General features: G+C 42.5%; 1 protein-coding gene across 1 annotated transcript in view; it reads left to right on the top strand.

The window, feature by feature from the left end:
- The window catches only part of LOC118415059 (neuronal PAS domain-containing protein 3-like), a 134,728-nt gene that overhangs the window by 77,174 nt on the left and 30,576 nt on the right, over window positions 1–26,978 (top strand). The window contains exons 4-5 of the mRNA XM_035819457.1: window positions 5,174–5,263; window positions 23,632–23,830. Coding sequence (XP_035675350.1) covers window positions 5,174–5,263; window positions 23,632–23,830 — 289 coding nt within the window. The remainder of the gene's footprint in view (window positions 1–5,173; window positions 5,264–23,631; window positions 23,831–26,978) is intronic.

The following is a 26,978-nucleotide window of genomic DNA, read 5'->3' on the forward strand; positions in this document are numbered from 1 at the left end:
ACCAATTCTTCAAACAACAGAGACTCTCAGCTGTGATAGGAAATCTGTCTCTATATAGCCTCCTAATAGTTAGGGATTAGCATTGATGGGTCCCATTATGAGGAATGTGTTCAGCACCAAGGGAAGATACCGTAGTATGACCAATAACAATCTTTACTGGCACGACAAAAGTACAGCGACTTTCGTAAGGTCTACATGTATAACAACTACTTACAGTACAACTAAACACATATATATGAATATCTATAGGTATGGATACATCAACATAAGAACAACACAGATTTATTCTGAGTGAGAGCTTTTCAATAGTTGATATTGGCCTATGGGCTGCTCAGTAAGAATCATAATATGATCAAAACACTATCTGCTGATAAAGATGACCATATAAAAGACTTGTTGAGTCAATAAAAACAAGTGCAGGGACTCTTTCATTTGTGTTGCTGACAGTAAATTTGTGGATTGTTCTAAATGCTTTTCAGCACCAAGGAAAGATGCCATGTGATTGCAAATGCTTAAAAAGCACACTGATGCATTCAGCTGAGTTGGATACAGAACCTATCATTATAGGAACCTTTCAATTGTTGGATACAGCTGTCAATGGATCCTGTGAATAGGGATTGTTGTTCAGCACCGAGGAGAGATTCCATAACAATTTGGTACCTTGGTTTTAGGACAGTTTATGTAAAACAAAGCAGGACAACAAGCTGAAAATAGGCTTAAAAAACATATTGAAGAAAGAAAGACATCAGAGTGACAATATTAAGTCTGTGTTACATTAACTCCCTGTTACTGTAAACATTAACAAATAAAAATGGCCTTAAATGACCTGTCCCAAGCATCAGAGTGACAACATTAACCTTGTGTTACATTAACTCCACTGTAAACATTAACAAATAGAAATTGTCTGGCCTTATATGACCTGTACCAAGCTAAGAAAATACTCTCTCTGCTGCGTTAGACACAAATGCTGTCAATGTAAAGGCATTACAATAGCTGTGCATTCAATGAATGGGTGATACCAAGAGAAATACTTCTGCACCAGGGAAAGATGAAGTGCAATTAACAATGCCTAAAAAAAAGCTAATGTGACAGGTACTCTTTAGAACAACTTTTTTTTGCAGTGCTCAATACAGTATTTGGTTGTGGAGTCTGTGTCAGTGTATAGTCCTAATACATGTAGCTATGCATTATATATTTGTGGGTCGTGCCAAGAAAAACACTATTCAGCACCAAGGAAAGATGCCATAATATGACCATTTGCCTAAGAAGGTTATGCAACCAATATTCTTCAAAAGAACTTTTGGCCACATTTGGCTCAGAATCTGTCAGTGTAGAGCCCTTTTGTAGAAGTTGGGCATTAATGCTAATGGGGTACTTGTGGGTTATGCCAAGACCAATATTGTAAAGCAGGAAGAAAAGATGCCGTAAGATCATGTTCAATGCCAAAAATCAAGATAATGCATCCTTTAGAACAATTTTTGGCTTTGCTAGGCACAGAGCCTGTCAGCGTAGAGCCATTCTGATCGCTGCTTATTAAAAGCTTGTAGGCCATGCCAAGAAAAACACTTTTCAGCACCAAGGACAGATGACATCATGGGAACATTCTTCTTTAAAACAAGTTTCAGACGTTTCTGACTCAGAAGCTGTCAGTGTGCTTCTAGTGCTGTAATTTGGCATTGATGTTGAGGGGGCATTTCTGGGTTATGCCAAAACCATGATGCATTAGTATAACTTATACCTAAAAGCAAGAAAATGTGACCAAAGCTCCTTATAACAACTTTTACGCAGGACCTGTCAATGTAGAGAGCACTGTGCATTAAATGTTTCTGGGTCATGCCAAGAAGAACACTCTTCAGCACCAAGGGAAGATGCCATACTATACCCAATACTCTTCAAAACAAGATCATGAGACTTATATTCTTTAGAACATTCTTGGTACAGAATCTTGCAATGTGGATGTACTATCATATCTGGATATCAATGTTGATGGGGAATGACAATAACAGTGTTGTTCAGCACCAAGGAAAGATGCCACACTGTGACTTAAGCCTGTATACAAGTTAATGTGACCAATTCCATTCAAGATAATTTTTGGATGTGTTGGATATTGACATTATGATTGCAGTGACCTTCTGATAGCTGTATATCTTTGCGTCGTGCTCAGCACCAAGGCAAGATGCCGTGATATGAGCAACACTCTTAAAGAAAATTGATGCCACTTTGGACTCAGTATCTGTCAGTGCAGAACCTTTCTAAAATAGTTGAGTATCAATGTCAGTTGGGCATTTGTGGGTTATGCTAAGACTAATATTGTTCATTATGATTCCATTCTATGACTAAAGCAATGTTCATTTGTAGAATGGATGACATCCTCTGGAAACCCCGAAACTGATGTGAGTGTGCAAATAGAAAAAGAAAAAGTTTGGCCAAAAAAATTGCCTTCATTATGAAATCTATGTGATCAAGAAGCTTGAACAAATGACAAAACATATCGAGTATGGTGTACCAAATGATATGTTCTTCATTTTGTTCTTTCACATATTGTCATCTTTGTCTTTGGAATTGACTCTCACACCCTACAATATCAATATTTGTCTTCTGATATTTTTTTGCAGCTTGTACAATTTATAGTATGATGAAAACTTTTTAAAGATTTGGAAACAGACAAAAATTAATGTGTGCATATGTGTCATCGATGTAATATCAAATCGACATGGCCTGATGCCTAAAAACAAGAAAAGGCAAGCGATACTCTTTCAAAACATCTTTCAGCCTATTTTTTGACACCGAATCTGTCAATGTGGAGGGGCTCCTAATAGCCTGGTATTAATGTTGATGGGGCATCTGTCCGTGCGGGTTCCGTACGCAGAAGTGGTCATTTGCGCGGACAGAGGCAGATGTGCCCGTGCCTCGTGGTGATGGTCGTCATCAACTCTGCTAAACCACTTATTTAGGGAGAACAGAGGAGGAAATGGACTCAGGAATGATGGGCACAACTTTCTTAGGGGTGGTTAAGGATGACATTGTTTATGTAGGGCTGAGTGTTCAAATACCGGCAAGGGTTTTTTTTTCTTTGTTGCTTGTTTCTTTGAAAGTCTCTAAATCAAAATAAAAACAGCAGACTTATTCGAATATTACAAAAAAATTAGTCCGAAGTGGATGGCTTTTTAGGCCGGGGGTTAAGGATCGGATTGTTTATGTAGGGCTGAGTGTTCAAATACCGGCAAGGGTTTTCTTTTCTTTGTTGCTTGTTTCTTTGAAAGTCTCTAAATCAAAGCAATATGTATGTTCGAACATAGAAAAAAAAACACTGTCTGACGAGCATAGCTTTTTAGTGGTGGTTAAGGATGGGATTGTTTATGCAGGTCAGAGTGTTCAAATCTGAGTGAAAGTGTTCTTTGTTTCTTCGTTATTTCAAAGTCTCTAACAAAAAAAAAAAAGCATGTAACTTCCAAGTATCAAAAATAATATGGGAGTGTCAGATTAGTGTCAGACTTTTTAGGAGTAGTTGAGCAATGGTGTTTACTTCTTTATTTCTAACTGTCAACAAAATCTTTATCAGCTAACTCATGCCCGAAAGCTAATCACACGGAAACACACAGACTCAATGATAATGGTCATAAGATAAAAAGTATCCATCTTGTCCAATCTGGCCTATAGATCTATCATATCGTGATTTTCTAGCTACGAATATCAAGAAAAAACAAGTGAGTGTGTCAGAAACAATTATTAGCAACAACTACAAAATATAGCACTAAAAAGTTCCAGTAGATATTTTCCTTGATGTCTTCAGGCAATTTTTAAAAGAAGACTTTATCACTTTCGCTCAATTATCACTTATAAATAGCATAGCGTTTTCTTGCGTAGGAGATACCAGTCTCCAGCTTGACTTGACCTCTGACCGTTCCTATGGTAATTTGGTTTGTTCGAGGGCAAGTGTTTGGATGCAGATGTTGCTCCCTGTCAGCCGCCACCCTTTATATCTCATCACCATCTTGTTACCACACAGCGTATCTTTACATCCCATCCTTCACTGTCATGTGGATATGGATCAAGGGTGGGCCACACCAAGGCAGTTGGCCGGTTCTTGGGTTTTAAACAAAAATAACTTTACGAGGTACAAAGTATGGTACAAAGTATGGCATCTTCATAACTACAGTTCTATTGCTTAACTTAAGGCTTATCTAACTAATACAGGAGTTGTAGTATGGGATAAGTTTCTTACATTCATTGGAGACTTTTACAATCAATTGAGGAATTTCTAATGTCTAAACCGTCTTTCATATATTTTCATGCAGGGGTTTTAAACTTGTCATCTTGTGCTGCCCAAAATTTTCATGTATCTTCAGTTCTGTAATTTCTATTTGTTAATGTTATAAACATACATCATGTTTCGTGGTAATATCTATTTATATTTGTTGGTATTTATGGATCTCTTAAAAGATTCTAGTAAAAATTATGATATTAGTGTGTGTTTGTTTTTTGTTTGAACCTTTATTCATTCATGACAAGCTCAAATTGGCCTGTAGGCCACTTTTCATTGCCCCCCCCCAATGAGTAATGCAAAAATGCTAGCAGCAAGACTAACACTATATTTCAAGTAGAATAGAATCTGTGTCATTTATGTTAGTAGGTAGAATTTAAAGACACATTTTGTATGCCTATATTTTACTTGACTGGACAAAAGTCGGCATACTTTTTCTTACATCAGTAAAGGTTCAATCTTTGCTATTGAGATTGTGAATAGGTTTTTATATAGAATCATTTCAGTTTTTCAGCATCCCTTGTAGCACTCTCAGATTCCATGTGTAACGGTAGTTCACCTTTATCCGCATGGTAACCTATATCCATTGTTTTTACAAACAAGATATTTAGGGATATCTAGTCGACGGACGTTGATTTCAAATTGCACTACTTTCATAGTATTCCAGTCTCAAATGCTTGTTAGTCGACTTGATATCCTTAATACTCCTATTCTACATACAACGGATAAAGGTTACCCCGCGGATAAAGGTGAACAAACGTTACAACTGCTCCTCTTTTCAAGAGAAATTCAGGCTAGATTGAAGGTCAAGGTCAGTGTATTGTGATGCACTCCGTAAGCCTCCCGGTGCAGCTATTCACGTTCGCTGTGAGTGTAACAAAAATCTTTCCCATCCATTTTCCTCCGTAGGCTCTGGACGGCTTTGTCTTCGCGCTGACCCGGGACGGCAGATTCCTGTACATCTCCGAGACCGTGTCGATCTATCTGGGGCTCTCGCAGGTACGTACCTCGCCCCAGCTGCACACACGCAACAGCAGATCAATGCTGATTTACGGCGGCCATGTCCGCCTGTCTTTAGAAACTATTACTTAGCCGACGCTGCACCTATGGGAGAGCGTAGGCTCCAAAGTGGAGGGCCGGCTATTTTCAGAGCCGAGAGGGGGCGATAAAGAGAGGGAAAGGACCCCTGCTGGGAGGCCATTGCAGTGTTGTGCTCCGGTAACATTCCCAAGGCTAAGCCTGGTCGGTAGCTTTCGGGAGCAAAAAGTTATAATGAAATCGAAGACAACAAATCACACAGAAATTGTGTATATTACTCGACAAACTGTTATTTCTTGTTTCTGCAAACACCATCATTGTAGTGTTAATTTTGCTACAATCACATTGACCAAGATGGAGCCTGCCAAGCTTTCTGGAGCAAAAAGTATGATTTAGAAGACAACAAGATGCACAGAGATTAGTCATGAGCATAAATCGAGTACTATACAGTACTACTTGGTGAACACTGTTAATTTTTCGTTTCTGCAAACATCCCGGCAAAGTCCCAGTTTGGAAATGTGACCATAGCATTACACTACACGCTCAAGCCCTCCTTTCTTGCTTTTGGATGGCTTTGCTCGAATGTGCACTTTGTTGTGCCGACATGTACCAGTGTGGCATGCCCTTGCCCTGTTATTGAGATCCAACATGACAAAGCGCAGGGTAAGGTTTCCGTGATCTAAGGAGATAAACATCACCCCGTCCCAAAACACGGCAGAACCCGCATAATCTATGCGGGCCGACCGCGCACAGCGCCCCCACATAAATTCAGGAGCCTTCCCTGGTATTGATAATGGCCCTGAATATTCAGCATCAGATGCACCCCGGTAATCCCTCTGATGCACTGGCCATCAAGCCGCCGTCTATAAATGTTCCCTCGCATGTCGGGTCACACGGGGGGAGCGGATGAAAATTCAGGGCCGTTACCACGGCCGGCCAAATGGCACATTGATCCAGTGTAATTGTGCCGAGTTTCTAGCGTTTAATTTCCCATTTAACTTCCGGCTACTTTGGACCGGTCGGAACGAGGCACAATCGTCTGCCGTGGCCTTGGGATAATGACGGCCCTAAGATCCTAGGAGGCGGTCAGATGACCATGAATATAGGATATAGGAGAATAGTTTTTACACAACCAGCAGACACTTATATTGCTTTATAATGTTTCGATGTCTCTCAGACACCTTCGTCAGAGCTTCTAACTGGAGTTCTACTTCTCACCGCTATATGTAGCAGATGTAGGTGGCGCTATTGCAGTGAGAAAACAATCCCAAACGTGGCTAAGCTTGTATCCCCCCTCGTCCCTCATCATCAAAACGTAAGCAATGTAATAAGTACCTGCTGGTTGTGTAAAAAGAACTCTCCTATATCCTATATTCTACCAACCTGATGAAACTATTTTCGGGACCATGAATATGTAATGTTTTCCTCAAACTTCACTGGATTCGAACCCAGAACCTTCAGATTCTATGTCAACAATACTTACTACAAGACCACTTAACAAATGTAGGACGGTACTATGTCTGCACCAAGTGTTTTCACTATTTCTGCCAGGCCTGTTCACCCCAGTGGGGCCAGTGTGGTCCCCAGACATGTCTCTAACCACAGACGTTGGACCTGCGGTTTGCCTGGCCGTCCCCTTGCTGGAACTGACATGTTTTGTCTGCACCTCTGGAGAGACACCCTAACGCAGCCCAGACTTTCTCCACCTGCAGTACATGACCCTAACACAGACCAGACTTGCTGCACCTGCAGAGGATGATGGATTGTAACACCACTTTTAATTGGGGGTATAACTGAATGTGAAAGAAAACAAAACAAGGAAACACATTAGACAGGAGAAAGAAGAGTTCCTACCACATTTTTCATTCTTTTTCAACATTTCAAAACTCATACAAGGTACAGTACAAAACAGTACAGTACAAAAACGAAAAAGGATGTGTCAGACTTCCCAAGACAGGTTGCTTGTCTGCCCCGAGCTCCCACCAACCCACTCCTGCCAACTTGACACATCAAAATAGAATAAAAACATACCAGAGCTCCACCTGAAAGGGGAAACATTCTGCAGAACATCCCGCCAGTCATACATTGTAACTTTGTGCATGTTACAGGCTGGACCAGATTCTTCCTGGGGTTTTCAGCACATTAAAATGACAAAGTAACAAAGTATTCTATGTAAAATAATCTCCAAGGTATAAATACCTATAGTATGACTACAACTTACTGTTATGAGTTAGTGAAATATACAGGCACTGTCATGGGACAATATAAAAGTTTATTACTGTTACAGTTTGCAGTAAGGTCCGAGTTATACTGGTCCAGCATACTAGCCATGTCAGAAACTCTGGTAATAGTATCCATGGAAACCACCAGACCTGCACGACTTGACACATCGTTGCCAAGTTTCTCCACTTCGTTTTCCGTTGCTTGACATGCGAAGTGAATTTCCTATAGCCGGGCAAAACGACGACGCGGAACGAAATTATTCATGTGGATTCATGGGTCAGTTCCGCTCTCACCTCTGGCGGCGTTTCCGTGCTCTCCGGCCACGAACATGCCGTTCTGCCCCGAGATAAGAAGGTCTGGTCTGTTTTATCAGCGACGATGATTGCTCCGCGAGGTCCGGGGTCGCCCGGGTTCAGCCTTAAACTCACCCCGAAGGCTATCTGCCCACCCTTGTGTCAACTCGCAGGAATTCTCCAGCAATTTTGCTCACTTGGGGCGATCATTTTGCGGATCCCTCGAATCCTTTTAGGTCAGGAAATTGATGTTGAGGTCCGGATCGATTGATGCCCGGTGCCGGCCGGTGGCATGAACAATGAACCCTGACCCTTCATGCTCCGCTAAATCACCCATCTCCCTTTGTATTAGCCTCGCCTTTGATTGCCGCCAATGGCTGTTGATGGCAACTCTTGTGTTGAATACGGAGGAAGCAACGAGTTTCTGACTGATAGTGCCGCTAAAGCAATCTCCAGCCTCCACCAGCATTTAGTGTAAGTGTCAGTGTTTGGTCCAGATTAGCCTTTCCGCCGTGAGTGCTCCGTTAGCGACCTTCTGATCGCAGAGCTATCACAGAGTGAGAAACGCACTGGGCGCATGTCATGGCAGTTTCTCAAGTGAGAAGGCGTGTGGATCACGCTTCGTATCTCCAAGTCCCCTGCCCCAAGCATGAAGTGAAGTTGACGTACGTAAATACGGGTTACCCCGAACATCTTCCAGCCTGTCAGAAGTGGTCAGGTTTGATCCCCGGGGTTTGAATGAGGTTGTGATTATGGGACACCTCTTCACGGCAGGATACGCTGACTCTGTCGCTCGGTGTTACCGAGCTGGCGGATTAAAGAGATGGACAATAGAAGCTGGTGTGGAAGGAGGTCAACAAGAGGAATACAGTCAGTCTTATCATCAAAACACAGCGTTGGCATTTTCAACTGACCTATCAGGATAACCGACTCTACATGATAAAGGGACTAACACACTTTTTTGTACATGCTCAGTCAGCATAAATGCCAGTTTTAGAAAAGAGATTTTTGCCTTCTTTATTTTGCTAAGAATGCTAAAAAGTTTGATTATTACAAGTCTAAAAAAAGCCAAAGATGAAGCCTATTAAATACTGCCCTTGCAAGACCACAGTTAGATGGCTGTTATACATGTAAAGCGTACTCAGGACATTGTAAAACAGCTGTTTTTGCACTTCTATATCAGGCTTTCCTTTTTCCAGACATGTATGTTATACAGTGAGTTAGATCTATAGAACCACCATATACTTTGGACTGAGTAAATCCTGGGCCATGTAGATTTTGCTGGCAGAATGCTTTTGACCTAATGCAGACGCTCTGCCCTATGCCTACAGTGTACATTCTGGGCATACCCTGTCCTTATGACAACCCACCACACGGATGTTTGTTTATGGTGAATGCCAGTGATGACAGCCTGACCCACTGTCTGGCTACTGCCCTCCCTGCCAGAAAACCCCCCTCCCCCAGCTTTGACCTTGAATCCCAAACTGCTTGACCTTGCCAGGTGTGTCTCCCAAAGTCTTAAATTATAATTGATTTCAGACTTAGAAAAACAAAGGCCAACTATATACTGGTGAAAAACCGCCATGTGAGTCGCTGCCATGTGCGCAGCCATGACTGCGTGCGTCAGTTATTTTCCTCTTTAGCTTTAGACCAGTGACGACGACGGTTAACCGCCACGTAACCGTTTAACTATCACCTGAGTGCAAAGCGGGCCAAAGAGGGGAGGGTTTGAGCAAAAGTTCTCAGGCTTAGGGCTGATTTGTCTGGAGCCTGTTTTGAGGCCAGGCAGTGACAGCTGATTGACAGGAGATTTGTAACAGTTGTTGTAAGGCTTTGTCACCCTTGTTCCTGGCAGTCTAACCCTTGTCCCAAGCCCAGCTAACCTCCCATGTCACCTCCCTGTAGACAATGGCGGGCGGCTTTGCCGCTACCATGGCAGCTTGTAAACCGATTTCAAGTTTCAAATTCAATTTGTTGGAGGTCAGTCCAAGGGCATTGGATTCCACATTTTCCCTGGGTGCAAGAGGGCAATAGTTTGAACATAGGGACTGTTAACGCTATATAGGGACAACACCAATCTTAGTTCTTGCTGTAGTGTAGTGTTGCTTTCTGTAGTGTCAATTTAGACAAAACAGATGCAGGGCTGACCCTTAGCATATTTTCATGGGTACAACATTTAAGTCTCAACATGGACTCAACAATATCTGATGAGGCTCTCCCCTCTGTCTTCTGTGGAGCTTACAGATCTGGATACAGGAATTTCATCGTCTGGATTTAGATCATACCACAAAACATGTAATGAACATGAATAGTGGTGGCTCCATGTCGACTGGAGATCAGCCTTGCTTTTGTTCGAGATCTGAACTTCTCACTCCCAGTTCTCGCGATGCCTCGCAGTGTCACTCACGTGTCTTTCGCCCACAATTCCTGCGTATGACGCAGGCCTCGTCATACGCCCATGAATGGTAAACCGTGATGGGGGTGTGGCGGGTGTGATACAAGCTCTGAGCTTTGTTTGGGACTAGGGCTGGATACCGGTACAAAACTGTTTTTTTTTCTTATTGGACCGGTCCCGAAAACCCGGACCTGAAAAAAATTAATGGACGGAATGTTGGACCAATTAAAAATGAACAAAATACATAATCAGGCATTCACACGTTTCGGGGATTACTGGTCGAGGAAAATAGCAAGAGCGAAGAAGAGTAGAGTTTATAGTCATTTCTACCAAGTTTTACAGTCAATAGTACAGACAGAGGTATTTAGCCTTTAGGATTTACTCCACAAAACAGATTTCTTCGTTGCGAAATGGACCATTGTTTTGAGTATCGTCCATTCACAAGTTTTCAAGACATACTGAATTAGGTCCAGGTTTAGGTCCAAACCTGGACCTGATCCTCTGGACCTAAACCTGAATTTTCTGTACCGGTACCCACCCCTATTTGAGAGGACTCATCCTTACCACCATTCTCATGTCTACGAAGCTGTCTTCATTGATAGATGACTGGTTACCTGCTTAACAAGGCACCATGGAACAGGTCTCAAATATGGCCATCAGTCAGTGTGCCACTCTGGTGGCAGGTCATTATTAGGATAATCGCCAGGTTGTTATTTGAATAATCACCTTGTGCTTGCGGCACTGTCCATTGAGACAGAAATTCCAGCACCTCTGATGGTTGGTAGGTATTAAATAATATTACATAAAGCTATATATATCATATTAGATGAAGTTTAGATGAGGATACTGAAACATTTAGAACAAACATGGAAAGTATGGGTAAGAAGCTTCCAACAACTTTTGTATTTTTGACCGGCCATTTTTCGTCTTGTTGAATTGAAAAGGTTAAATATGCTGCAATCTTTAAGTGAAGTGTGATAGCCGACAGACATGCATGATTTCTGAACAATTTAAAGGAAGTCATGACAGATATGATTGTTTGAGTCAAAGTTGAACTGTAACTGATGAGGAAAGTTGAACTGTTAACAGTAATTTCCAAATCTAAAATTGGACCGACCCAAATTTTTGACTGTCGATAAGAAAGGAGTAGAAACAGTCTCCTGGCTCCTGGAATTCAAACCAACGCCGCCAGATCAAAAATACAATGCGCTAAACAGTTGCACCAAAAGCCCAGAGCCCTTGGCACGATCAGTTTAGTGGCACTTGATCCCCTCTGTTACACTAGTCCCCCTTGTCAAGATTCAAGACACAAAGTATACTCTGCAAAGGAATTCAGTAGGGACAAAACTAAAGAGACTCTACCAGTAAATCATTTTAACAACAGATTCAACATACGATTCAACATACATCAAAATGCCATGCACATTTTTAAAAAGCCATTAAGAAAAGCCTAATTAGTGAGCTTAATTCTCAGCATACCAAGACTGTTAATTAACATCAAAGGTAATTATCCGGCATCCATCATTTTCTCCTGTCCCTGAGGGAAGCCATTGGGGATTATGAAAGTTGTGGATTTTGCATTATGTTAAAGATTTTGGGATGCATTACGATATTGAAGGGATAGGTATATGTAAAAAACTGTTTTTTCTTCTTGGACTGGTCCGAAAAAACAGATCTCAAAAAACAAGTGGATTGGCTTTGGATCAAATATAAAATGAACAAATATATTTAGGTTTAGGTTTACATGCAACAGCAGAGTAGAGTAGAGTAGAGTAGTACAGTTTACAGTTACTGTAATTTCTACCAAGTTTCTACAGTCAAACTTACATGTACAGAGCTCACTTGAAGACAGGATTTTAAAACTCCAGTGGGAGTCTGAGATACTCTGCCAAATAGATTCCTTTGTAGAAAGTTGGGCCATTGTTTTGAGTATTGCCCTTTCACAAGTTTTGACAAACGATTAGGTCCAGTTTCAGGTGCAGACCAGGACACGATCCTCTGGACCTGAATTTTGTGTGCCAGTACCCAACTCTATAGTAACGATCATAACAGATGCAGGGTGTGGGAAGTGAAGTGCACCTCACAACAAGCAGATGCTTCCCCCTTATCGGAATCTCCGAGTGTTTGTCTGCACGGGCGTTAAGATCCTCCGTCGGCACGCAAGCCTGCGGGCTTTTCCGCCCGAGCACACTGTCAATCAGAGTAGACACCACGAGTAACTCGTGACACTACTAATTTAAACTTTTCCATTTTCCGCGGAAAAACTGTTTTATACTTGAATTGCTTTTGAGCACATGTGAAGACCCGGGCCCACTCTCTTCACTTACCACCTCGCCGCTTCAAAGGACGAGAATTTAAGGGGTAATTAAACACCATTCTGCAGGCTGAGAAGGAAAATTGGAGCCATTTGGAAGCCGGGGAAATCACTATTAGGATCTCAGGCGCTCCTGATGGGCTGCCGGGGGCAGCCGGCAAAATGGGGCAGAATGAGCTCCCTGATGAAGGAAACAGAAAGTGCGTCATCTCAAGGTTTCAAGGAGTTGTAAGGAGTTGTGTAAGGAGTGTTTTCCGGCTGTGCTGAAGACGGAGAGAGGAAGTTTCCGGTGTTAGTTCTCCCACGCTGTGTAAAGTCAGTTCACCTTTATCCGTGGGGTCCGCTGTTGTTAAAGACAGTACATTTGGGGGCATCAAGTCGACAGATATTACTATAACATTTATTAATATTGAACTTTGAAACCATCATCTGCCAGCTTGATATCCCTAAATACCCTGATTTTACAAACAACGGATATAGGTTACCCCACGGATAATGGTAAACAAGCGCTACACGCACACACACACACATGATGCAGCCCCGCTGAGATAAATTAATTTCTTGGTCGGCTTCTAATAAGGATGAAGACCTGATAACGGAGCGGAATCTAGGTCCCGGAGGCGTCAATTAGCCTGACGAGCTCCATCTAACCACTGGTTCTGTTTGCAAGCACGAGGAAGGGAAGTGTGTGCATAGGGAGAACTGATCGAAATTCATTTTTGGGAATATGTGCACCAGTGCACGTAACCTCAGAATTTACATGTGCTAAAAAACTTTGGGTGCAAAACATTAGATGATAAAGTACATGTAGAATGCTGTTAGCAAAAGGATGCATAAATAAATAAAAGGAGAACAGAGAGGAAAGAGTGGTCTTGTCCAGATAAAACTGTGATAAACCCAACTTCAAAATCTACACTGAGCAGTACACCAAACTTTTTCTTTTGCTAACACTTTTGTAATAACATTATTTAAGTTAAACCCTTCACAAAAGTCTAGATGCCCAGATGCACCTGCAGTCGGAAGTGAGGTACAGATGAGCTCAAATAATAGGTTTACAAAAGTGCAAAATGTACCTAGCTTTTTTTAGTCCTGACACAGGCAAAACGTAGCAGGGCCAGGGTACCAGGCTGCCTCGATGCGCATGGTGATGTACATGATGATTGTATATCCAAATCTAACATCGGTACCAGGGGTGTGGGTACAGGTCAAGACCTGAGATATTTGACAAAGTTACCACTGGTCTTCAATGATGACATTAACATGAATGAACACTTAAATAACAGATAACTTTTTTAGACTTCATGCATCTTATCATGCAGATTCCCCATGCTTTTGACAGGATCAAAGCAAAGACAGTGAACGTCCATGAAATGTTTCCATATTTTTCCAGAGCAAAATCTTCATCTTTTGTAACAACACACGTTTAGTAAGAAAATAACTTAAAGTAAGAAAAAATTTACAAGTCTATTTGAGCTCAGTGCAGGCTCTGGTATTTTGAACCTAAATGATTTTTGCAGTAGTGCATGAGGACACATCCCTATCAGCCGGCCATTTGCCTTGGAAGTTACACGAACGAACTAGGCAATTTCAAAGGATCGCCACATCAAGGGGGCCGGCGACTCACAAGCGAGGGTGCCTTAGCGTCAGAGCAGTCAGGCACACCGAGAAGGTCTGCACTGGGGTGCTTGCAGAAAATTAGCCACCATCATTTTAAAGACATTAAGGAAATGGGATGGTATGGAGCAGGGAGCAGGGGAACTTTGCGAGGGCTTATCCGGGCTACGCCGAAGAGCCATTTCCCCCTCTTCATTACGACGTCGTCCCAGCGACATAATCCGCTACTTGTTTACTGTGCGATTGAGTGTAATCTGGATGGGCGATGTCGTTAACGCAGACACCTCTCTGACGCGTCCGTTCGCACTACGCTAAGCCACTCCTTCAGAGGAAAGTCACCTCTCTAGCCCACTCTTCTCCGACCAAAGAAACAAGAACTCGTAGTACGGAGTGTAACTCTGGTTGAAAGTGTTCATCATGCACTGGTCATGAATTTAAACATAGTACCTTTGTGATGATAAGTCATTCCTGATAAAGAGACCAACACATCTCTGTCCTGCTCCTCTCTGAACTTGTACCATGGTGTAAGAAGAAGAATTAAGAACTCGTAGCATGGAGTGTAACTTCCTTCGGTAGACATACACTGACTGGTCATGAATGAAAAAGTAGGTGGTTAACAACAGACATAATCTTCAAGGCATTCTTTAGGAGTTTGACTCTCTATCAATGGGAATCTATAAGCACCAATTCTAACTTCCTTCGCCAGAGTTAATTACATACTGGAAAAGTAACTTCATATGGTAAACAACACACACACAAACACCTCAATGATGGTATGTACACAACTGTATAAACTCAATTCCTTAAAGGGACCATCATGTCTCTCTTTTGATGAATCATACTCCTGAGAAATGAGAATCGATTCAAACTGTCCTTGCTGGAGTTAATTACATCCTAGTCCTAAATTGAAAAGTTACTGGTAAACAACCCACGCAAACACCTCCATGATGCCATGAGGCTTAACTCCTCAAAGGGACATGACACAGGGTTGTCTCCAGGACCCTTCCCTCCAGCCTCGTACGTAAATTTGCTTGTTGGGAAAAATTTCACCCCATCTGTCCCTAACTCATACTTCAGTACATTAGATTGATTGAGCTTAATTTAGCTTAAACCTTTTCCTAAGCTTAATATGACAGATTGTACAAGGAAAATCAACAACATTAGCTTCCAAACAATGAAAGGGACGGATAAAGAAATTTAAAGCTGAGACAACCCTGATCTGACAGTTCTTCCTTTTGGTTCTCATGAAAAGAGAAATAGTAGATGCACCAGTGACAAACTCCCACCATCAGAAATTATAATCGTTATGCACTGATCATTCATCGAAAAGTAGCTGGTAAACAAAACATGATCACCTCTGTCTATCCGTTTCTAAGCTAACCCAATATCCCTTTCAAGTGACGGACACCTCTCCATCTATGTTTTTCCCTGATGACCAGAGAAACGGTAAATGTGCCGGTAACTAACTCCTGCAGCCGGAGTTAATTACGCACCCGTCATTAATCGAAAAGTGGCTGGGAAACAACACGCACGGATATATCTGCAGCGTTCCGTGCACTTGACGGGCAACTCTGACCCGTTTCTCCATGTGCATATTCATGAGGCCTCAACTGAAATTTGACGCCGAATCTTACAGCGATATCGTCACCATTTGGCACGCATCGTTGACCTGCAGTGATCAGCTTTCTGCTTCCATGCAGGAACATTTCGGACAATTGAGCATTAAGGAAGTAATCCCTAATTGGACAGCACAGTACGTCGTATCAGAAGTTCGCACAAGTTTCCACAGGTTGTCTTATTTCGTAACTCCAGAAAAGTTTTTTGAGCCAGCTTTACAGGTGGTAGATGGAGTTGTAGCCTGTAAGTACTCCAATTACTTGTTGATAATCCTATTCAGTGCCTCTGTTACTTAAAACAAAACTAGACTCAGGACAAGACTCCTAGTAGTTGAATTCCTCCATATTTGATCATTTTGATCTTCTCAAAGTATTGTCACTGGCAGAGTCGTACTGAATAATGATTATCATGAATGTCAAATCAATTGATAATTAGTTATCCCCTGAAAAAAATGACAAAGCAACCAACTAGATAATGGGTAGTAGTCAAGAGAGAACCTACAGTAGCTTGTGGAATAGCAGTACAGTAGGACACTATCATGTGATGACTTCATTCATCTGTCACTTCGCTTTCTGGCATATTGCAGTAAAAGGTACCCACAACTTGCAGGACTTCCCTCTGACATTGAGACTTGAACATGGCAGGGACAAGTGGGTAATGATAGATGAACAAACATTGATGCTGAATCTATCTGTTAGTGCCTGTAGTTTTACCGCTCTACCCTTGAATAAGTGATGGTAATTCATGTAATTCATCATCATCATGATGTTTGTGTATCTATTAAAGCCTTTTATACTGAGGCACTGACTCTGTTACCCCTTTTGTAATACAGAGAAACTTTGATAGAAAGTATTTCTAAACCAATGCAAAAAAAATGAAATGAGTGAAATAGTTTTTAGATAAATGAAGAAAAAAAACAACTGCACCAGCCAACTGGTGAGGTGTACAAATGTAGACGTGACAGAAAGCTTGACTCTGTGCGTCCTTCCTTAACGCTCGGCCCATTGTGACAGCATCACCCGCGACCTTGCTGTTCCCCGACGACGAGCGTCTTTATCAGTCACGCGGTAGCCACGGCAACCAGAGGACAGCCACGTCGTCGTGTGAGCGATGGATCATCATTAGCACGGACCTCTGCGTCACCGACATCCATCACGTGTCGCTCTGCCGTTGCCGAGCGCAGCCATGGCAACCGAGGTTGCCGCCCATCACTCATAAACTCGAACAGGTTATTCACACCGGCTTTCATGAGAAAGCAGGACCATAAAATACTTCAGAATGGCAGGACTGATTGTATCTAGGCCAGAGCTATGAAATGCAAGCATGTATGATTTTCGTATTTACGGACAGGCGCCATGCTTAAGCTGGGTTTGCATGCTGGTATTGGACATAATAAGACGGGCAATGCGTTTTGGGCTGCCCGAGAGGACCACAGACTCGTAAAACCGAGTTACGTCCTGTTTGGTAAGGGACCCGTGGGACTGCCGCCGCCGAAAATGGTCCCAGCTCCTCCCTAACCCCTTTAGGCCGTCGTAACTAGGCTTCTCCATCGCATGGATCCTGCCAGTCTATCCAATTCCGGACCCTGTGATGAGGGAACTGTATATATGCAGATGAGCCAAAGACGACCAATTAAGGCGGCAAAATAGAAATCCATTGCTTCAGAGCACACAGATTTGCCGTAAGTTGGGGGAGAATTACGCCCTCTTCGTGCCGACGTACCCACACACTTACTCGCCGAGCCCCGAAACCTCTCTCTCTAGACTTTATCGATTTACTCCCACCCCCATTTGTAATGCCATTTGGATGGAAATGTGCACTAGGTTTTTATCCCAGAATCACGGGAGTTTCGGGACAGTTATTGAGGTACAGGTGGCGAATTACCTCCAAAACACATTCGTCTCCCCAGGCACAAAGCTTCAATATCCCTCCCCCTGATAGGATGCACCGGGGGTCAAAGGTGGGGATAATGGGTGCAAGCCACCCCCCAGGCAAGGGCAGGGATTGTTGGGGGAGACCTTTACACCCCCTGCAGCCAGCAGGAGGGGAAATTGGTGCACTTGACGGGACACCTCGGTCAGACTGGCACGGATCGCGCTCCGCTGGCCGGACGTGGCAAGGCGGAGAGAGCAGCTCTGCCCCCAAGGTCAACCAGCGCCCGGACCTTTCTCTCCCCGTCACCCCATTTGAGAAAATTGCCCTGTTTTGATTGAGTCCGCCGCGCGGAAAGGTTAGCTTGGCTGGTCACTCGCAACCGAATTTACCATATTCCGTGCCCCGGAGCCACGGAGAGGGAGAGAGAGGGAGAAAAGGTCCGTCAGACGGTCAGACTCCCAATGATAAGTCCCTCATCTGCACTTAAGGACGGACGCGGGCAGAGGCTATTGGAGGATGAGGAAGGGAATGGAGGTCTTGATGTTCGGATCCATCCTTTTGTATCCCCCCTCCTCGGAAGTGCTGGCTTGATGTACGGCCACGCAATTTACAGAACATATTCATGAGCTCCCAATAAGTCCATTAACCGGTGAATTCCCTGCTCAAGGTTTTAGCCGAGATCGCTTCGCACGGCGTAATTCCCACCCTGCCGGAGAAAAGCACAAGTCACTCAAGTGCACAATGAAAGGGGGAGATGAGTCCGGGAAGAGTTTTGTTAAGAAGTGCAATCCGGAGGTGGAAGTGGTTCGACGGGAAGAAGAAAAGAGCTGCAACTCTGAAGGATTAAAAGGGATGCGGTGCCAATCTTGCCGGAAAGTTTGGTACAGACCGAGGTGAAACTTCAGGAGAAATATAAAAGATTCATTCCAGAAAATTAGAATGTCTACTTATATGTCATAAAGACATCTTTGGCATGAACAAAATTTTAAGGGCATGTTTGTCATTTTTCGTCAGAGTAACACAAAGCTTTACCCCAAGCCCATTGCCCACTGTGCCATCAGGGGTTAACATGCATTCCACTTCCCAGCAGACTATGTGTAATATTATAATACACAGAACTATTAGGCATGTATACAGTCATGATCATGTGTTGTATGATGAAACTGGATTGTGGTATGACAAATTTTCAGATCTTTACTGCAAATGGGAACCACATATTATTGTACGTTGTGAGCAGCCTAATATTTTATTGCATTACCCGATGCATTGCCAATGCTTATGGCCCCTATTGTAGGATTTGAGTGAGGGAAAAAGTGCAAGTATGTTTGGCTATTTCTTGGCAACATTCCCTAGCAATATTCACAGAGTACCAAATTTGTTGAGAAGCTGACATACTTTGATCGGGTTTGTTTGTTCTGAGCAATGGACAAGTTAAACTCATAATGCACTAGTCTCATTATTGCCATAGATTAACTTTAAGCTCTAAACATGATAAAACACACAAAAACATTTTGTAAGAAGTTGCTATTGATGGAAACACAAGACAGTATTTTGTTCTGAAGAATATTTCCCACTTTTGCCTCCCAAATCCTTTACATATGCCTTTTAAAAACATTCCACTCCCAAAGTCTATGTATAAGTCAGTGTGTATACATATGTTATATATAGAACAGTGCAGGCTGTGTTTACCAGTGGGGGGAGTGACGGTCCCAGACAGCGGCTGACATGACCCCTGCCCTGTCTGTCTCAGTCTGCGGCCCTGCCAGACACAACAGTCAGCTGAGCTGATTGACCCCCTTGTTTTGCTGCCCCTCCCCTCATGAATTATTTCCCCTATGCTATACCACAAGGGAAGGTCTTTACATAATTGCTAGGGTCCATTCGTGTGCCCCTAGCGCCATGCAGTCTTGGTACAGGAAGCCTGGCCATGGCAGGTTTCAGCTAAAAGATCACAGTGTTTTGCCAATAGGGATTCACACCCCAAAGTGAAGAGCTTCCACACTATAAAATGTACAGTAGGCTGCACAAGAAAGATACAAACTAAAGTAAAATATGTCGGGAATCAGGATACAGTCTACCAAAACTGTGAAAAGGAACTAAAAGTTGCCGACTTGTGCACCTTAAAAACCCTCTTTTTAAGTAGTAACATATATTATTAACATTCATATGATTAGGCACTAATCTACCAAACACCTTCCTATACAACTTATACAGAGTCTCAAAATTGATGGATTCCTCTACTCCTGTATAGGAAAGAAAGTGATCCTAGGGCTGTGAACAACCCACCCAGACCAGATATAACTGTGACACTGACAGTCTGATTGAGTAGCAACTCTAACCAGAAACTCAGATTCTTCCTTTGCCTAAGAATATACTCTGCTCATGATCAACTCTTCTTGATCCTGCTTTAAATGTGAAGACAACCTCAGTCTGGTGCAGATTTACTATCATAGACACACTTTACAATTAACTTATAATTATATTGTCTTTGAATATTTTATTCACTCCTTAAACTATCATAGAACCAGACAGAGTAAGTAGCTAATCTTTCTTGAGTACAAAAAACAACATACACATGTACATGTACAGTGTACAAATATCATAATTACATAAAAGCTGTTACAACTTATAATAGTATTGCAATCTACACTGTACATCACAATTGTCTGGTTTATAATTTTTACATGTTTTGAAACATGCCCATTACAAACAAAGTTCGATTCTTCCTTATACTTAAGATTTGTCTCTCTGTGGGTTTCTGCAACCAGAGGTTGACTAACTGCAGTTCTGCAGTGGTCCATCAGAGGGACAGAGGTGTTCCCTTGCCAAGTCAAATTAGCTTGCTGTATCACAGCCATGAGCTGATAGGCACTAGCATGGGATGTTGAGATATTGGCAACTGTTTGTAGATTTGAGAGAGGTGGATTTGAAAGTTGAGTGGCATTCACATATTTTTGTGTGAGCTCAGTTACAATGTACTATGTTCATGTCTGATCTGGTTGATAAAAGTTTGCTCAGCCACTGGGGCAATCGTTCACACCCGGTAGGATTTTTATGTGGTAGGACTTTGCCCAGTGGGAGTTCATTGCTGGCCACAAGGAGACTGGCAGAATGGAAATTCTTGGCGGAGGAATTCCTGCACTGTTTGTAACCAATAGAATTGTACTGTTTTGCCAGAGAGCTTCCTTGTGTCAAGATCTTCATCGTCATCACAGGCTGGTTGCCCAAACCAGGTCTACTCTCTCCCTCCAGACATCTCTGCCCCCCATAGTGGTCTTTAATCCTCGACCCGCAGCCCCGCATCACGAGAAAGTTGGTCTAGATACTTTGTTCATTTCATTTCCTTTTCCTGAATTGGCAGTGTCAATCCTCTGTCATGAGAAGCAAAGAAGCTGGGACCGAAGCTAAAAATTCCAACTTTTTGACCTGACATTTCAGCAGTTTTCCCCCCGTCGACTGAGTCAGCGCCCAACAAACATCCGAGCTTGCCAGTGGCGGATCTTGTGCCGATCTCAGCGTGGCCGTCTTGTCAATAGCTGACGGCACCAATCAATTATCTGCCGCTGTCACACAATTGCAGCTTATGTTCTTCCATCTGAACGGTTCGTTTCCCTCATTACCTAGGCCGATTGTCTGCACCAGATACTTATTGCAAAGCTTCACAACAAATCAGCGGCTCCGCTGATCTGATTTCGAGCTCAATATTCCGCACCCCGCCCGTCGCTGTTCAGTCGATCGAGGGGACACAGTCGAGAGAACGAGTCAGCGAGGCGCGTTGACGTAAATCCTTTTTCGAAACTTCACGTCTGTTTACTGTTATATCTAAGTTCACAAAACTCCACATCATTTGCTTGTAATCATTGTACATCACAGAGAAAGGAAAGTTTAATAAAACTAGTTTTATTCAAAACTAACTTTTTTGTTGCGCAGTCGTTTGAGGGGACACAGTCCAGGAAACCAGTCATTGAAGCTTATGAGCATAAATCTCCACTTTGTTCGAGAAAAATCTGATATTCTCTGTTTAAGTCGATTCACAACCATCTTTTCAAATTGATGCCTGCACTACTGTAGTTATTTCAAGCACCCATATATAGGATATGAAAGAGCCAACGAAGATAAAACGGTGAAAAGTTTGCAATATTAGCAATGTTCTGTAACAGTTGTTAATCAAATAACAATCAAATGACATGCATATGGAAGAGATACAGCCAATATGTACATATGATATAGGAAAAAGTGTATAGTTCATTGTCTGTTGGATGAAAAGCTTCAGTGATCACATATACCTATCTAATACATGTCAGTACAGCATCATATGCACTGAGATCCTATTTGCTTGCCCGACATGGTTTGAGAGCACCGCTCACTTGCAAGAGATTGTCAGTGCTCAGCCAAGTGGTAAAAACTCCAGAGACTGAGTCAAATCCTGTTCCAATGTGTGTATTAACACTCGCATTAGATGTTCGGCGAGACTTCAGACTGAAACGATTTTTGAAGCTTCCATTTGCGCATTGTGCAACCGCCGACCGAAACAGCCGCGAGCGATCCCCGGGAGTTAGAGTTACTGCGGCCCTCGATGTAAAACTGACCGACGAAATGAGTCAAGCATAATTCCCATCCTGCAACATCACTCAACTGATAAGAATATTAGGGAATCAATAGACGGCTGCGGGCCTCGCTTACGCTATCTGTGGGGACATATTTCACCGGTCCTACCGATGCACAAAATGGATTTGTACCACTTACATGAACCTTAAATGTATCGGGGGGGTCCCAGCTGTGCCAGAAATTGCACCCAGATATCTGTCGGCAATCATTTCACACTGGGAGCCTAAAACAGAAGGCAGAGGGCTCCCTGTCCCATCTGTACATGTATGAGAGATGATGACAGACAAAGACACTCTGTCTGTCTTGTAAAGACACTTAATTCAGGGGTTTTCAGTGTGTCGAAAGTCGGAAACCATAGATATACTATACAATAGAAGCTTTATTAACACAACCAGAAGGAAAGTTACTTTTGTATGGCCAACTATAAACTACAACAACAAAAGAGAGAAAGAATACAGAATATATCTTACAATTCTACATATACAATATAGGATAATAAGGGAAAACCTCTATACCATCAGGTGGGGCTATATATATATATATATGTATATATATATATATATATATATATATATATATATATATATATTATATATATATATGTAATACGTATATATGTATTTATAATAGGAGGAACATGCATTTTGGGATGACTAGTTCATTTGATGTATTCATGATCTTTAATTGAGATTTACCACATTTGTGGAAAGATTGACAGAACAGGTGACTATCACCTTTTCAAGATGTGAACCTGGAGGTCAGACTGTAAGGTTTTAACCACTCACTCAGGGATGGACCTTTCTGAGAAGTGTCGTGGGTTTTTTGATGAATGAATGAATGAGTACCTTTGTTGTACATATATACCCACTGGTTTGAGTACAGGTCGCAACAAAAGAATAGTTGAGAGATACATGAAATATATATATTAATTTATAGACTCTGTTTCCCTACTTCATACACCTATGTAACACAGACAAGTTCATATTCGTAAAGAATTTAAACAAACCTTTGATTTAAAACATACCTGTTCCTACATTTTCAGAATCACAAAGTAGCGTGAAGTCAAATTCACTTAGTAGAATATGATTCTTGTCTTGGTTGACATAAAAGTTAAGCTCCCTCTTTGTTGTATAATCTACATTCTACTAGAAAATCTTATCATTGGAAAGGATCTTGAGTTTTGTTAATGTACTTCCTCCTGGCCCAGGTTGAGATGACTGGCAGCATTCTACTAGAAGATCTTCAATTCTATCATTGCAGTGGAAAGGATCTTGAGTTTCCTAGTAGAAATAAATCTTCAATATTTTTCTATTATTTACAGTGGAAAGGATCTCCAGTTTTCGTTGTGTGGAAAGGATCTTGAGTTTTCTTTCTTTTTTTCTTTCTTCAGGTTGAGATGACCGGCAGCAGCGTGTTTGACTACGTCCATCCCGGAGACCACGCGGAACTCGCCGAGCAGCTGGGGATCAAGATCTCCCTTCAGGGGCACCAGGGGCAGGGGGCGGCTTCCGAGGGGGAGGGCAGGGGTTCCACAACACCTTCCTCCTTTCCCATCCCGGAACATATAGAACCGGGTAAGCCATGCCTTTGTAATCCATGAAATATATATCCATTTCCCAACCCCTTCCTCCTTTCCCAGAACATATAGAACCGGGTAGGGAACCCTTTTCTCAGGTCATGCTGGGGGGTAAGAACCCCCCCCCCCCCCCCCGGGACCCCGAATAGCAAGCTTGCACCTGCGGCGCTCATCTTGCTCCTTCAGCACTCACCAGTCCAAAAAATGTCCCAAAGAATCAGCCCACCAAAAAATACTGGCTACAGGCCACCTTCATGACATTGTAACCCTCCAACTACAGGCAGACAGTTAAGGAACAAAAATTGTCTCACCACGCCGATAGCTAGGACTGAATGGTTGAAACAGTCATTCTTACACTGTGCCGTAAAACAGCGAGGGGGTGTCTTATAGGAATACATAGCAGGACATGACATACTTTTTTCTGCATACATTGAAAATTACCTGCACCAGACAAATTTTACCTGCACCACATTGAATTTAGTATGAATCATTAAAAATTTTCAGAAACCATTGCTATTTTCTTACTTTATTTTTTTCAGGTGGTAACAGTCAATGCAGCTGATAACAATCCATGTACACCAGACCTACACCATAGGACATTTATGTATAAAACCCAGGCTAGGTGCAGGTAGACATCAGAAATACCTGCACAGATCCAATTTTTCCTGCACTAACCTGTATATTTCAAGCCCTACATAGTTTGAAACTGATTTATTCAAATGTAAACGGAAGCTGCATGTTTCATCTTCTTACTGGATGCATAGAAGTTTTGACAATGTCATTTACTTATCTCTGTCATGTAGAAACAGGAAAGGAATCTTTTCAGACATCATGTAAGCAGTTCAGGAAATAGCTTCATCACAATTGGAAGATTTATGCCCAGTCAGAGAACGGTTACTATGAAATCACTCAAATGTCAATCTTTCGACACAACATTCAGCACCAAGGAGAGGCACCATCAACAATTTAGTAGGATACTCAAGAGTGCTTACCTCCAGAAATAGCAACAAAGAAACCAACAAACTTAAACCAACAAAGAAACTGAATTGAAAAAGAATGACAAGAAAGCCTTTTTGATATTCAACACTTCTATGACTGTTCAACCTTTAGGTCACACCAATTTTATTTGTTGGTTCACGGATTGTTTCAGAAAAGAATATCATGGAGCAACAGGGTGGAAATAAATAAAAACATTTGCCAAAAGTCTGAGGTAAACATAAGGACTAAACATAGAAAATGATAAGTTTTCAGCTTGAAAAAAGCAAACAAACGATACCACAGTACAGTAGCTGTACCTGTTTGTTGAAAATTTAAGTACAGTTTTTATGTATGCCTTTGTGAATGAAAATTTTTACTGCATTGATAAATTTACCCACAGTGTAAAGGTACTTGGGCAAATTTGCTATTCTGGAAAGTTGTTGAATGACTTCATAGTAATTTCATGGTCGAAATTTTCTGAATGGTAGCTGAAGTGAATTTTTTTGTCATTTTCGAAAAAATAGGAGTGGGTCTCCGAAAACTTATCAATTGAATTACAATGTACCTTTGTCCCAGTACAAAACACTGAACAGTCTTAGTATATACATGCAGCATGCAACAGGTTAAACTATGCCACAGCTACGTGTGCAACACGGCAATGTCTGTAAGTTTTGATTTTTGATTTGGTGCTTTGAGTATCTATAACTAATGAGCTGGAATACAAAGTATATGGCGGCAAAATGCAAGTTAAAAGATAGGCACTGTACTGTACTATCTTCTTCTTCTTCTTTCTTGTTCTCCTGGCCGAACTCTGTGTACTGTACTATGAGTGGGGGCTATTCCATTATACTCTTCTCAGAATTTTTGTCATCTCTTTATGTGGATAGGCTGAACAAGTCTGAGCTAATTTCACTTGACTCCATCAACTTAGGGAGTACTCCTGCACTGTGGTTGCTGGATTGACTCAAGATGACAGGGAAGTCAAACAACGTCGAGAGCAAAAGAGCAGGGAGAAAAGTTCCAAGCAGGTTCCGACCCAATTGGGCTGGAATATGTAACAGGGTGCGCTGATGTAGATCATAGCCGTGCCCGTATCAGGCTGATCGCATGCCGGAGATAACAGACCAAGTGCACGATCGGGCGGCGGCTGTGCCCGGCAAATCATCTGCATTGCTGAGTGCGCTAACGAAGACAAGGCCTGACCCGTCATCGGGGTGGGAATATTACAGGGGGACGGGCTGGCCAACGACTCACGCATTCCGGGCACGGAGGGATTTTCACTTCAAGTACTCTCCTAGGACGCCGTATTGACATGTACCCTTGTACGGGGGAAATAGGATAGCGCAATTCAGCAGCAAAACTATTATTTCAGCCGTGTATTAATATCTCATGGTCATAACTGTCCATAAATTGCATGCCGGGGCTTGTACAAAGCAATAACTATTTGCTCCGGGTCACCGAACTATTAGCCAGTGTGACGGGTGATCTTTGACATGGGGCACCTCTCAGAAATGCATGATATTTAAGTAATGTCCATTTAATTGCGACATTTGATGTAGCAGACTATGTCCATTCTATTAGATTTTTATGTTCCGTGCAAGAGATAATTAACATTATCCGTGTAGCAAATGTTAACGCGGGTTTATGGTGTTAGGCTGGGCTATTAAAGTCGGGGGAAGTTTTTCCCAAAAGAGTTATTATCCGCCAACCTTACCAAATAATTAAGTGTTTGCGTTCAATTTACAAAGTGATGCCCGCTGCGAAGCGGGGCGCTAAAATGGCAAGCGCATCCTCGCCTAATTGGACCTAATAAACGAAGTTTTTCGGTCGTCTTCGGAAAATGAATGGAACGGTAATCCGGTAATGCACGAAAGTCCGGGCATTACGACCTGGCTCGCGGGGCTTCTGTTGGCACGGAAACGCGGGCACGCATCACCGTTGACCTCCTCATCAAGTGCAGCAGTCATGTGCAAGGTGACAGAAAGCATTTAGGCCCAGCAGACTGGAAAGGGCAGCCTGCACCGCGCGGGGTCTCTCCAGAGGAGGTCGCCTGTGAATGTTACTCCAGGCACCGGTGACACCCAGGGTGGAAGCTACAGAGAGGTGGGAGGAGGGAGAGGGACCCCTACTCGGGCGGACGCACGGCCCGGCAACTGTAATGACACGCCGGGTGCCCCCACTGT

Source organism: Branchiostoma floridae, chromosome 1, assembly GCF_000003815.2.
Source record: "Branchiostoma floridae strain S238N-H82 chromosome 1, Bfl_VNyyK, whole genome shotgun sequence".
NCBI lineage: Eukaryota > Metazoa > Chordata > Leptocardii > Amphioxiformes > Branchiostomatidae > Branchiostoma > Branchiostoma floridae.